The following is a 13,638-nucleotide window of genomic DNA, read 5'->3' as shown; positions in this document are numbered from 1 at the left end:
GCGACGCCCCATTGCTCTCATCCGAGATAAGTTTGAAACAGATGGAACTGTGCATGATGTCCAGAAGGAGCGTTCAGGAAGACATCGGTCATCAACCACCCCCGCAAAGGAAAATCAATTGCTGGAAACCCTCCACCGATCACCACGGAAATCTGTACGACAAATGGCTCGTGAGATAGGAATCCCAAAATCAAGCGCCCATCACATTTTGAAGCTAATTAATTGGAAAAGTTACATTCCAACATTAATCCACGCTCTAAATGAAGACTATCCTGACCAGAGAGCTGAATTTTGTGAGTGGTACGTGGGCAAATGCGAAGAAGATGCAGCATTTCCATCCAAAATGGTTTGGAGCGATGAGGCCAGCTTCAAGTTAAATGGCTCAATTAACTGACACAATTGCACCTACTAGGCTCCTGAAAATCCGCATGTTACTATGGAACACCATTTAAACTTACCAGTTGTTACTGTGTGGTGTGGGATATCAGCATTGGGCATCCTCGGGCCATTCTTTTTTGACCAAACTGTCACTGGGGATGTTTAATTAAACTTGCTGCAGGAATCCGTCGGTCCACGTGTCGAAGAGATATTTGGTGACGAAGAGATTTACTTTCAGCAAGATGGAGCACCTCCCCACTACCACCGTGACGTAAGGGCCTATCTCGAAGCAACTTTTCCGAATAGTGTAGTAGATAGTAGAAAAATCGTGCAAATTATGATACAAGCATCAAATTTGGCATTTCTGTTCTGCAGGGCTTTCTGATCAAATCTGCCCGATTGGCCATTTGAAAATCCAAGTTTGCCTCCTGAAGTTGACTTTTTGCTTAGAAGTAATTGTAGTTGTCTGATTTGCATGATCTCAGTGTGGATACCTATGTTTTCAAGCCTGCTGGAGTGGATTTTCCAGTTTTTAAAGCCCCCTGACACACACTTTTTCTGATTTTGCACATTTGTTTATGATTTTCATACGTTTGCATGACTTAACATGTATGTAGTAGAAGCTACTTATGCATGGGGTGTCGGGGTGTAGTGTTAGAGGTAGTACCTTTGTTTCAGCAGTCAGCCACATCCCTTGGATGGACTACTGGCACTGGTCCTCATCACTGGCCCAACTCTCATCTATGGCTCCAAGAAGTTGCTAGTGCACGGCATCGGCCACACCCTGGTAAACCGCATTGGCTCGCGGGCTAAACTAGATGAGGGTAGCGCACAGAAGGTCTCTGCGTGTGGTGGGGTACATCTAGCTCCAAATTTTCGAAGTGCACGAAGTTGATGAAACAGATGTACTGATTGAATCCAGGCCACTTACCAGTCCTTGAATCAACATTTCCAGTTCATCGCCAAGTAAGAATTTCTTGAAGGAGTGATTGTCGGGCACTACCAAGGCACATTGGTGACATCACTGCTGTGAAACTCAGCATGGGGTTCAGTGTCAGCGAAATAGGAATTGTATGTTGGCATGAATTGTTAGCATCATACTGCAACAACTTACTAGTGTCGCAAATGTTGCCTAATCAACCCCGGATCAGTTAGGCAGCTGCACCTGAATAGACAGGACGTGCCAGCGCGGGAGAGCAGAGCCAAGGATAACAGGGTTTTAGTTATCTGGATGGTGTACAGATCGCACGGGACTTATGACACTGTATGAACGATCGGACTAGGTGTATGGCAGATGCATAAACAGAGTTGTATCTCACACAGGAAAGTGTCCATTATACATGTACAGTGTGGTAAAAGGATAAACCCTCGACCCTGAACGTCATACTGGCCATGGACGCAAGTTCTACTGGTAAATCATGGAACACTATCTGGACCAAGTGTTGCCTATGTCAGGAGGTTAATAAAGAAGATCTAAAGTCCCCCAAGGCCAATCCTGCCAAAAGACGAGATGATGGGAAAATGAACTTGGCAAGGAATATTCCTCTGTTTCACTCACTCAATGCACTACCAATCAAGCTAGACCCTGCAAGACTTGACGAAGGTGGTGGGATAGAGGAAACCTTGAGACAAAACAAGGCACGATATCATGAGAGTTGCAGGCTTCTATTTAACAACACAAAGTTACACAGAGCTGAAAAAAGATCAATCCCTGCAGGTGGTAGTGATGAGGGCAGTAGAAGTAAGATCCCACAAAAGGTCCAAGAAGCTAAAACACAAGAATGTTTTCTTTGCGAAACCCAAGGGCGTGAGCTGAGAGAAGCAATGACAATGAAATTGAATAAGAGAATAAACAAATGTGCAAAAACACTCAGTGATAGAAAACTCCTTGCCAAACTGAGTGTAGGAGATGTCGTAGCACAAGAACTGAAATATCACCCTGCCTGCTTGGTGGCACTGTATAACCGAGAACGAGACTACCTGAAGGCGCAGGAGCAAGAGAAAGCACAGGAGCACTGGAAGGAAGCATATCCAATTGCTTTCTCCGAACTGGTCACCTACATTAGTGAGATGAAAACTGCCAGTGAAAGTAGATCCACCCATTTTCAGGCTTGCTGATATGACCATGCTTTACAAGCAGAGGCTGAAGCAGCTTGGTGTTGAATCGCCTGATGTTCATCCCACTCGACTTCAGGACCAGCTGCTTTTTCACATCCCCAAGCTGCAAGCTCATCGCCAAGGACGAGATGTTCTGCTGGCTTTTGAGAATGATGTAGGCTCAATCCTCACACAAGCATCCAAGTACGGTGAAGCGATCCATCTAGCGAAAGCTGCTGGGATAATAAGACGAGACATGCTCCATCAAAAGTCGCATTTCAGCAGCACGTTTCACGACACAGACCTAGAACAGGCTGTACCACCATCACTTCTGCAATTTGTATGCATGGTCGAACATGGCGCACACATCAAGTCCCAACTCCAGCATGGAGCATCGAAATCTGACCTTTCTATATCACAGCTCCTGCAGTACAACTGCTTTGCCAAGTACAAGGAAGGAAAGGATGTCCACAGGCATTCCAAGGACCGTGAGACACCTTTTGCAGTCTACGTTGGCCTGTATGTGTTTGCCAAGACGAGGAAGAGACAACTCATTGACATGCTCCATAAGAATGGGCACAGCATATCATATGACAGAGTCTTAGAAGTCTCAGCCCAGTTATGAGAAGAAGATCTTGCACGGTATGTGAAAGATGAAGTCATCTGTCCCCCAGTCTTGAGAAAGCAGTTGTTCACAACTGCAGCAGTGGACAACATAGATCATAATCCGACTGCGACCACAGCTCAATCATCCTTCCATGGCACAAGTGTGTCCATTTTCCAACATCCAAGCACAGAAAATGCTGGCGATGACGTGAGCTGCTCAAACTGGAGTCACAAATGGAGGTGAAGAAAGTTCCAGAGCTTCCAGAAGCATTCACCAATGTTCGACCAGCATACATTACGAAAAATCCCAATCCTCCTCCAGTAGCAAGCCAGTCCTTACCAGCACCCGAGTCAATCTGGTCACACTTGAAAGAAGAATATTCGTGGTTGGAGGAAGTGTTCCTCACTGAGGATGTGGCTGATGCAGTCTGGATCACATGGTCAGCCCACCATGCAACACAGAAAAGGAGCCAACCATTTGAAGTGAGCATTTCAGCACTGATGCCTCTGTTGCGAGACCAGGCTCACTCTGTTGCAATGATCAAGCATGTCATGGAGAAGGTCTGTGATACAGTGGCTTTCCTGAACCCAGGGCAGATACCTGTCATTGCTGCTGACCAAGCGTTGTATGCTCTGGCAAAACAAATACAATGGCAGTGGCAAGAATATGGAGAGGACAAGTTCGTTATCATGTTTGGTGGACTTCATATAGAAATGGCTGCACTGAGATCGATAGGAACACTACTACAGGACAGTGGCTGGACCAGTTCCATTGTGGAAGCAGAGGTGGCCTCATCTGGTACAGCAGCGTCTTTCCTGTCTGCATCCAGTGTCACCAGGACAAGACAAGCACACCAGATCACTGCATGCAGCTTGTACAAACTGATGAAGGAAGCATACCATGACTACCGCTCTGAAGAGTCTAACAGATCAGATCTAACCATTGAAGATTGGTGTGAAAAACGGAGGCAAGAGAGTCCACAGTTCCAGTTCTGGAGTCTGGTGCTGGACATGGAGCTCACCATATTCACCCTGATCCGCTCATTCAGAGAAGGAGCTTCAACCTGTACCGTGAAGCACTTTCAGAACTGGCGCCTTACTTCTTTGCGAATAACAATGTCAACGATGCGTGATGGATCCCAGTTCACCTCCGAGATATGATGTCGCTTAAGCAACAACATCCAGATGTGGCCAGGGAGTTTCACAAAGGGAACTTCGTTATCCACAAGTCTAGAAGAGAATTCTCTGCCCTGGCAATCGACCAAGCCCACGAGCAAAATAATGCAGTCATCAAAAGAGACAGAGGAGCAATTGGGTTGACAGGAGACCCGGCAGGACTTCGTAGGTGGATGGTCGCTGGACCCGAAGTGAGTCGTCTAGTTGCTGGATACGAGGCCATGTCTGGTATGAAAGATGCAACCAACAACAGCAGACACCATGAGCAGACACTGAGTGCTCAGAAATCTTTCTTTAAAAAGGTGAAAGCACTCTCTGCAGTAATGCAGGAGATGGGCAACCCATTCCAAGAAGAATCAGCCGACCTACTGGTACTAGACATGAAGAACATTGCAGACCCAACTCCAGCCAAAATGGTAGCTACACATCACCAGCGGTTTAAAGAGCAGTTCCATTCATTCATGGAGGGGCTACAGAATGAAGGTGAATGTCCTTTCTATCATCCAATCAAGAAAAACAGTTTCTTTCTTCAAACAAGAGCAAGCTGGGGGAAGTTCGAAGGAGAAAGTCCTGAAAGACAACTGTCAGCTGTTCTCATGACTGTTCATCTCATGCCAGAACAGGCAGTGTGACTTGCAAGAATTCTTCAAGCATGAGAATCAGTCACACCCTGCATCTCTCAGTGACAGCGGCAAGCTTCATACATGTCAGAAGTCACAGATGGCTGAAATTCTTGAAGCGCAAGTGAACATCCCAGACAGAGAACCAAGGGGAGAAGCAGTCATCATTGATGGCTCAGCACTTATCAATGCCCCACACCTCCACGCATTTCAAAGATATTTGATGACTATGCTAAAGAAGACATCATCCCAAAGGTGGAATCCTATGGTGCCAGGTACGAGAGGGTGGACGTAGTGTTTTATGTGTACAAGAAGTCGTCTGAAGTCCGAGGCAAGGTCGAAAAGGGGGCAAGGAATCAGAAGAAGAGTGACAGGAACCAGTAAGACCCCAAGTAACTGGAGAAGCTTTCTTCGAGATGACAGCAACAAGACTGAGCTGTTTCACTTCCTTGTGGAAAAGATGTGTGAAGCACAGACGACAAGCACAGTCATTGTCACAAAAGGAGAAGATGCCATTAGCAACACAAGGAAGTCACTGGATGCTGTGTCTCCATGTTGTCATGAAGAAGCTGACACTCGAATATTTGTACACGCCAGGGATGCAACGACGGATGATAGCAAGTCCATTATCATTAAGGCTAATGACACGGACGTACTCGTCATAGCAATATCTGTACTGCCATCCTTTCAGGAACTAGGTCTTGAGAACATGTGGATTGCCTTTGGCCAAGGAGCCAAGGCGCGATGGATTCCAGTCCATGAGGTACTTTCTGCAATAGGGCCTGAGAAAGCTAGAGGGATCCAATACTTCCATGCATTCACTGGATGTGACGACGTGTCTGCCTTCCGCGGTAAAGGGAAGAAAACTGCATGGCAGATTTGGAACATCATTGATGATGTTTCTGAAACATTCACCAATCTCAGCTGGTTGGGTGACTTTTTTGAAGTTTTTTTTTTTTTTCAAATTTTTCAAAATTTGGATTTTCAAATGGCCAATCAGGCAGATTTGATTAGAATCCCCTGGAGAACAAATGTACCAAATATGATGCTTCTATCATCATTTGCACGATTCCTCTCAAAATTGCTGTTATCTGCCCCACTATAAGGAAAGAAAATAAAATAAAATAATAAAAATAATAAATAAAAGGGGCTAAATTTTGTTGTTTTGTGTTGCAAATTAAGGGAGTGGGTATGGACAGAGACAGGCAAAGGCGATAGGTTGGGGGGAGACCATAGGTTAGGTCCGAGCCCGCTTCTGTAGTGGCCGGCACCACCGCACTCCCTCCAGACCAACACGGAACGAGACCAAAGGCCGGCCAGCTTCACCTGCCGGCATGTTGTGCTGTATCGCCTGTTCCGCATTTGCCTTGCCATGCCTTCATTTGCATGCCTCTGACATAACCCCATGCCTGCTACCCTATTTGCATTGCCCCTGTGTCACCATCCATCACCATGTGCACCAGGACCAACTTCAGTGTTTTGCAAGGACTGCCCTGCAGGCAGCCACACCACGGGGACTGCATTGAGCAGCCCTTGCATCGTTTCTGGCATCCAGTCCAGTTCCATCCAGTTCATTTCAGGGAGGAGCCAGGGACTGCATTGGGCAGCCTGGCTACCTCTTCAAATGGCCTGTGGGACGGCATATGGCATGCCGTGTTAGGGTGAGTTGAGTCCAGCAGATGGGGGTAGGAAAGAAAGAAAGAAGACTCAAGGGGGACCTTTTGAGCAGGCCCTGAGGATGACTGACCTTCAGCTGCGGAACACTCACCCACACCAAACTGTTGACTGACTAACTTTGCCATGCCTTCTTTCCCACAGATGCCAGGTCCTGGACCATGGTTGGTGAAAAATAGATAAGGTAAGGTTGTAAATAAGTTATTTGACCCACCTGCATGTTTGTCTTAGCGCCAGCAATTTAATTAAACCGTCTGTGTGAGTCTGATAGTTACGCAGCGCATTAGGTTATTTATTTTTCGGACATGGATGAAAAAATGTCGCACTCAGGGATCCGTAGGTAAAATGTACAAGGGGAAAACTTACACATGCTGGTCACACACAAATTTGTCGACTCGGGACGAGTCTGTAACAAGGGGAGAGGGTAGTGTTACGGATTTGGAAGTTTACTGCACTCAACATACAGGTCCTATAGCTCAGTTATATCGATAAGTGAATGTGGCCAGTTGGGGTCCCGTCCCCTGTCTAATGGGTGATTAAATGTAAATGCGCTGCGTAGTTATTTTGATGGTCAGGGTTTTCTTTTATTTAACAACACCAACGATGACAACACCAACAATGACAACAACCAACGATAACCACAACACCAACAAAAACCCTCTGCTCCCAGCATTCTCCACGTGCTCGCTGAAATGCGGGTGTGTTCAGAATGCATTCGCGAACTGAATTCCATTCCCTAATATGGACATGAATCGGCCGCTTGGGGACTCCAAGAAATGGGATGCGACAGCCCCCACCGACGGCAAACGAGTCACACCGGTAGCGAGCCGCGCCGAGAGGGATAAGAAGGGAACGGAGAGACAGAAGTTGGTTCGGTTCTTCGTTGCTCTTCTCGGTTGGTGGTTGTTCGGAGAGCACGGAAGGTGGTTGGTGGTTCTTCGGGGGAATCGACGCAGCGGATTGTGAAGGATCGGCACATCGTCTCACCAGCGCGTGAGGATCCGCCGGAGCTCGGGAAGCTGATCGCGGCTCGCGGTGGTTGGATTCAGCTCGCCCTTGCTGGTGCCCGGTCCGAACAGCTCGAAGTCCATACGAGAGCAGAATCTGGTCTTCAGCTCGTCCTTTCCATCCGAGCTGGAGGCCTCAATAAAGACCCCTTTGGTCCGATTCTTTTGGGTGTGTGCGTATGTGTGTTTGTGGCGCCAGTTAGTAAGTAATGAATTGTTAAGTGCCTTGCTGCACATATGTGCTTATTAATATACAAATAAGGCCAAAAAAAAAAATGTTGCATTGGCGTAACCCGCCCGACCCTAAAAATTCCGCCGACCCTACGTTTTTTTGCTATCGAAAAATTTTGCCGACCCTATTTTATTGCTATTTTTGTTGTTTTGCTATCGTTTTCAAGTATCTTGTTAATTGCGATCGCGATCGCAAAAACCCGGAAGTGTTTCGGACAGAACCCGCCGACAAAAAGGGTGGTACTCGAGCCGGGGGAGATTTTGGGAGGGATTTATTAGGAAAAAAAAAAAAAATAAAAAAAAAAGATCCCGACCGACCTACCCTATTTTTCAATGACCCGTTACGCCAATGCAACATTTTTTTTTTGGCCTAACTCTGCTCTTTTGTGTTCGCCTCCCTGCCTATTGTTAAATAAAATGTCCCCATTTGTAAAATGTATCTGTTCGTTCGTGTCCTTTCCTCCATTGGCTTAGCGTACCGCGTGTTGGGAAATTAGCCAGGCTGTTGCCGCTACAACGCGACATTTGGACTGACGGATCTCGGCGATAAACCGCTCGGGTCGCACACGGTTCGAGTATGCCAAGCGTCTCGTTCCGTACGGGTGCCGTCGAGGGTGTGGAGACTCGGAAAATCGCCACATGGATCTCTAGGTATTTTGAAAATTGGCAAATAACCCTGTACCACATGGCAGAAATATTGACCTTCACGGTCCGAAAGGGACCCGTACTTTTCCGAAAAGGTACGATCTAAATTCCGGTTGATCGGTCGAGCCGACTCTGCAGCTCCATCCAGCGGTCGTGCTCGCAGCCGATACCCGGCCCGGCAACAATATGTATGTATGTATATATATATATATATTATATATACATTTTTATATATATATATATATATATATATATATATATATATATATATATATATATATATTATATATACATTTTTATATATATATATATATATATATATATATATATATATATATATATATATATCTTCTTCTTCTTTCGGTTGCTCCCGTTAGGGGTCGCCACAGCAGATCATCCATTATGATGATCATCCACAAACCTTTGGTCCACAGGTTTGTCCACAGGAATCCACAGCAGATCATCCACAAACCCTTCCAACTATCGGCCGATTAGCCTTCTACCCATTATTAGCAAAATGTTTGAATCCCTGATCAACAGTAACTCATGACATCTGGAAACCCACAACCTCCTAACTTATCTCCAATATGGCTTTCGACATTCAAGGTCGACTGGTGATGTTCCATCCCAAATCACTGAACATGTGAATCGGGCTTTGGATCATTGCGGAGAAGCCAATGGTTATTGCTCTCGACATCTGAAGGCTTTTGACAAAGTGTGGCACAAGGGCTTCATCCATAAGCTAAAAATCGTATGGCATCTCTGGAAAATTGCTTGATACAATTTCTGACTTCCTTGCAAATCATCAAATCTCTGTGGCACAAGGGGGGCAGTTGTCGCCTGTCCATAATATGAATGCTGGTGTTCCTCAGAGGTCTGTGTTGGGTCGACCAATATAGTTTTTGTTATACATCAATGACCTACCTGATTGTATTATTTCTCAGTTAAGCAATCATGCAGATGCAAACACTATATACTACCTCTCAGGAACCTTGTTGTCTCCTTCCTGTGTCCATGCCAATACCACTCTCAATCAAGACCGAGACAGTGTGATTAACTGGGAAAAGACTGGCTTGGTACTTTCAACCAAAAAAAGACCCCTTGTTGTCTGTGTCTATTTCAAAATCACCTTGTTTTCCAACCCTGTCTATGGATAATTATTTACCTTCGCAGGATATCAGCTCAAACTTCAGCTGGGAAAAGTTCATCTCAGGTATAGTTAAACGAGCCTCCCAGCACCATGGCTGCTTATCTCGTGCTCGGCAATACCTTCCTCAAGCTGCTATGCTCCATGTATACAAGGCCACTATACAACCTGTCATGGAGTATCGTTGCCATATTTAGACTGGTGCTCCAGCCTGTCACCTGTCTCTCCTTGACATAATCCAGCAACTCCTTGACATAATTCAGCAACGTGCTGCCATTCTGGTGGGACAGGAGTTGGCATAATCCCTGGAACCTCTCTCAGTCCGCTGCTCCATTGCTTCTTTGAGCCTTTTTCTCGAGATAATTCCATGGAATGTGCTTCGAGGGTCTCTCAACAGTTATTCCACCTGAGTATACTTTTAGTCGCTCCACACGTTTAGCAGTTTCTTCCCATCCATACAATATATCTGTCCCGAGGAGTAAGAGGTACTCTTCCAGTCCCCCCCCCCCCCCAAACCACACGACATCACTTTGGAACAGTTTACCTGCATATTGCTTCCCCCTCAATCTCAAAATACCTCTATTAAAGAGGAATGTCAATAGATTCCTCATTTCTGTTTAAAATATCTATACTTTCCTTTGTGTAGCCCCCACCTTGAGTAGCCTTTGGATTTGTGGTGGGTGAAATCTCATTCAATTTTTTTTTTAAGAGACACTATATATGCTGTCATAATTTCTGGTGAATATGGACTCAATTGTCTCAGGTTGGAGAAAGCATTCAGACAGACGAGAAACAATCATCAAAACATGTATTGAAAAACTGCAATACATCACATGTCTTGTTGAGGAAGACAAGTACATCGACACCTTAACTTATTGTCTCAATATTACTTTGCCTCGAATTTTCATGTCGGTGGAAGTATGCAAATGAGAACACCAAATCGGTAAATCAAAAATTGCAAAAAACAATATTCTTCATCATCACCACTTGTACACAAAATACACTTGGGACAACTGTGTTAAATTTTAGTCTACATCAGTAACTTACTTGGTCTGGTGTTTGGCACCTTTCTCATGCATCTGGAACTGCTCAAGTGAGTTGAGAATGATGTTGCATGTCTCACAGATGCGTCGGCTTCCTTCTACTCCATCACCTTCTGCAGAAAAAAGGCATGCATAAACCCAGTAGGCTCAAAATGCAGAACGGAGGAAGAAAAAGGGTACAAATACAATGAAAAGAAATAACCACACTTGTGTGGTAATGACGGTTCATCATACTATATATAAATCGGCTTGTGTGCTGTTTGTTTGACTTGAATGCACTCCTAAACCGCTGGATGGAATGAGTTTAAATTTAGTGGTTGTACTTGGGGTGTGCCCAGGATGGTTTGAGGAGTTACACAAGATTATAGTCACAGGGATTCTTGGGATGTAAATTCTCAATGCAAATATGTATAGCACCACCCGGTGGTGATGGGAGGGTATTACAAGTCATCCATGTGGATGACTTGCAATTTTGCATTGCACACTGGCATAGTGCAAGTGCTTCATTGAACTCCACCAAGAGGAGGGAGTACGACTATGCCGTAGGAAGTGGGTGTTTCTAGTGAGTAAAATTAAAGAGCAGGTTTTGGGTCGCTGATGACTTCACGTGATTCGAAGGTTGAAATCACATTAATAATCGTTGGGCAATTATTTTCTTACATTTGAAACTCAAAATATGCTAAAATTAACTTTGAAGTCAAAACTTTTGTCAGTGATCGAAAAACAAACCGGAATTTACTGAAGATGCTATGATGTCACGTTCGCCGAAAACTTTGTGAACATTCGAAAACGTGTGAACAATGGTGAGACGCGAATCAGAGAGTGATTTCAGCGGCGATGAAATTGAGTGTTTTCATTCCGATATTGCCGAGGACGAGTCGGAGGATGATGGGAATTTATACTATGGAGTTTCTGGCCCTGAGCCATATAAATTGAGCCTATTTCAAGTTTGCAAGTGCCAGAAAACGGCCTATTTCGTGTACAAGTGGCAGGATTGACTGCCCGGCAGTTCACACTGACAGACTCCACCAGACAGATTGGTTTGTAGATTTTCATTTTCTTGTTCGATGCATAAAATAATGTAAAGTTTGATTCGTCTGTGACTTGATATAATAATTTTTAACCCTCTAGTCACTCAAGAGTCAGAAATAGAATGAATCAATAATGGACCCAAATATATTATACACCATAGCCTTGGCGTTGAAGTCTTTCCGACAGCTGAGCTTGACCCCAGCGAAAGTGAACAGTTAGAACAAACCCCACCTTTCAAGAGACTGTTGTGGCATATAAATACCAAAACATGTTTAGCCTCATTGGGAAATATTCTACCAAATTTAGAAAAAAAAGTTGGAAATTGATCAATTTTTTACAATTGAAATGAAATATCCCAATTTGCTGATGCTATTAAAAAAAAGTAATTTAATCAACAATAAGTTGATTTGTTGGGAAATTTTTTCATGCTTGTGTTTTTCAGAAAGTTTATTTATGTGTTTTTCCATGTACTCTTTAAGAATACATTTCAAGGTTTTTCTCACTTAAACTCAACAATTGATTCTGTGACAGAGCAGTATCTGGAGAACTTGTCAACCAACAACTCATATTCACAGAGTGGTGATCAGATGTGTTTATGCCTTCCGAATCCTCGGCTGTGAAATGGTCACCACAAATTACAAGTCTATCCAAAGGGTCCTCTTTACCCGTTTTCTTTGGGGGAACATTCGCCCGTTTTGTTTGTACAAATCTTATCCACTGCTGACAAATGTTTGATTCCTTCAGGAATCGGTGGGAGCGATTACCCGTTTTCCAGCCATTTTCGCAAAACATGACGACATGTACGAGGGATGATGTACAAATATCCAAATAACTTTGTTCTACAATAATTCAAAATAAAACAGGATAATATAGACAGTTGCAAGCTCAAAAAAAGCGAAAGAACGGCCCGCTGAACTGGACACTTCTTCAATGGGCGAGTGAGCGCCTGCTTTGTTTTGGAGAACGTGACGTCACCATCCATATATGGCACGCGGCTGGTTTTTTCAACAGCCTTGAGAAAAAACAACTTAGGAGTTAAATTTCATTAATTTTCCCAATAGTTAGGCAACCACAATAGTTTGCATCAAACTATTTAATGCACATATAATCATAATGATAAATTTTCAGAACATTTTTGGTGACCCGCAACCTGCTCTTTAAGGCTGTGAAATGCCTGTGATTTGCTCAATGGAATAAAATTGTGTTTGAAATGGCAGTATAACTGAATTTCACTACATCATTCCGACTGAGATATGTGGGGTACACAAAAGGTCTCTGAACGAGATAGAAGTCCAAAAATCGCCAACTTTGTTTTTCAACATAGGGAATCGGCTTGGTGAAAGAGCAAGGGGCACACTCAAATACTCAATTACTTTATCAATATAAAATGCATTTTCTCACCAATTCTATATACTTGAATACTGAATAATAAATAAAATAGTCGGCGTTTCTTGGACCACTGTATCTCTTTTCCGATGACATTTTGAACACCCACCCCCTCCCCCAAAGTGGATACTTTCGAAGATAGCCATACTTGTAAGCACGGGCTTGGTGGTCTCTTTAACACCATCGCCAGTCGTGGTTTGTGTCCGAGTCACATTCTTCATGTGCTTTTTGCCAACATAATGGTTAGATGCCATGGCTGGACTGTTGAAGACTGCATTGCAGATATTGCAGAACTTATTGGAATTGAGCATATCTGTTGCATTCATCTTAGGGATCTGAGGGTCAGAGCTGGGCACGGAATCTGGAAGAAAAAAGTAGTACACCAGACAACTCAAATAACGACAGTTTGAAATCGGAATTTAAAACCTTGCTGTTGCATGCACACAATAAGCAAAACTATTTGCAGATTTTGTTTGAAAATGTAAGGAAGGAATAGGTTTGGTTGGTTTTATTACAAGAAAGAGAGAAGGCTGCAAATTACCGTGGAAAAGAACAACTACCATGGGAAACGAGGTCAGGCTGATGTTTCGACCATT

At 44.1% G+C, this 13,638-nt stretch overlaps 1 protein-coding gene and 1 pseudogene across 3 annotated transcripts in view; one reads left to right on the top strand and one right to left on the bottom strand.

The window, feature by feature from the left end:
• ZMAT4 (zinc finger matrin-type 4) overlaps positions 1-13,638 on the bottom strand; it is a 182,766-nt gene that overhangs the window by 35,581 nt on the left and 133,547 nt on the right. For all 3 annotated transcript variants that reach the window (XM_085897833.1, XM_085897850.1, XM_085897841.1), the window contains 2 exons: positions 13,191-13,403; positions 10,629-10,737 (listed from right to left, as the gene is read on the bottom strand). In XM_085897833.1, the coding sequence (XP_085753959.1) occupies positions 10,629-10,737; positions 13,191-13,403 (322 nt within the window). The remainder of the gene's footprint in view (positions 1-10,628; positions 10,738-13,190; positions 13,404-13,638) is intronic.
• LOC147035405 (uncharacterized) lies at positions 1,771-3,325 on the top strand (annotated as a pseudogene).

Source organism: Eptatretus burgeri, chromosome 1, assembly GCF_056783735.1.
Source record: "Eptatretus burgeri isolate ZD-2024b chromosome 1, Ebu_testis_v1, whole genome shotgun sequence".
In the NCBI taxonomy this organism is placed as follows: Eukaryota; Metazoa; Chordata; class Myxini; order Myxiniformes; family Myxinidae; genus Eptatretus; species Eptatretus burgeri.
The sequence above is the reverse complement of the archived record's forward strand: the minus strand, read 5'-3'. Positions and strand labels throughout refer to the sequence as shown.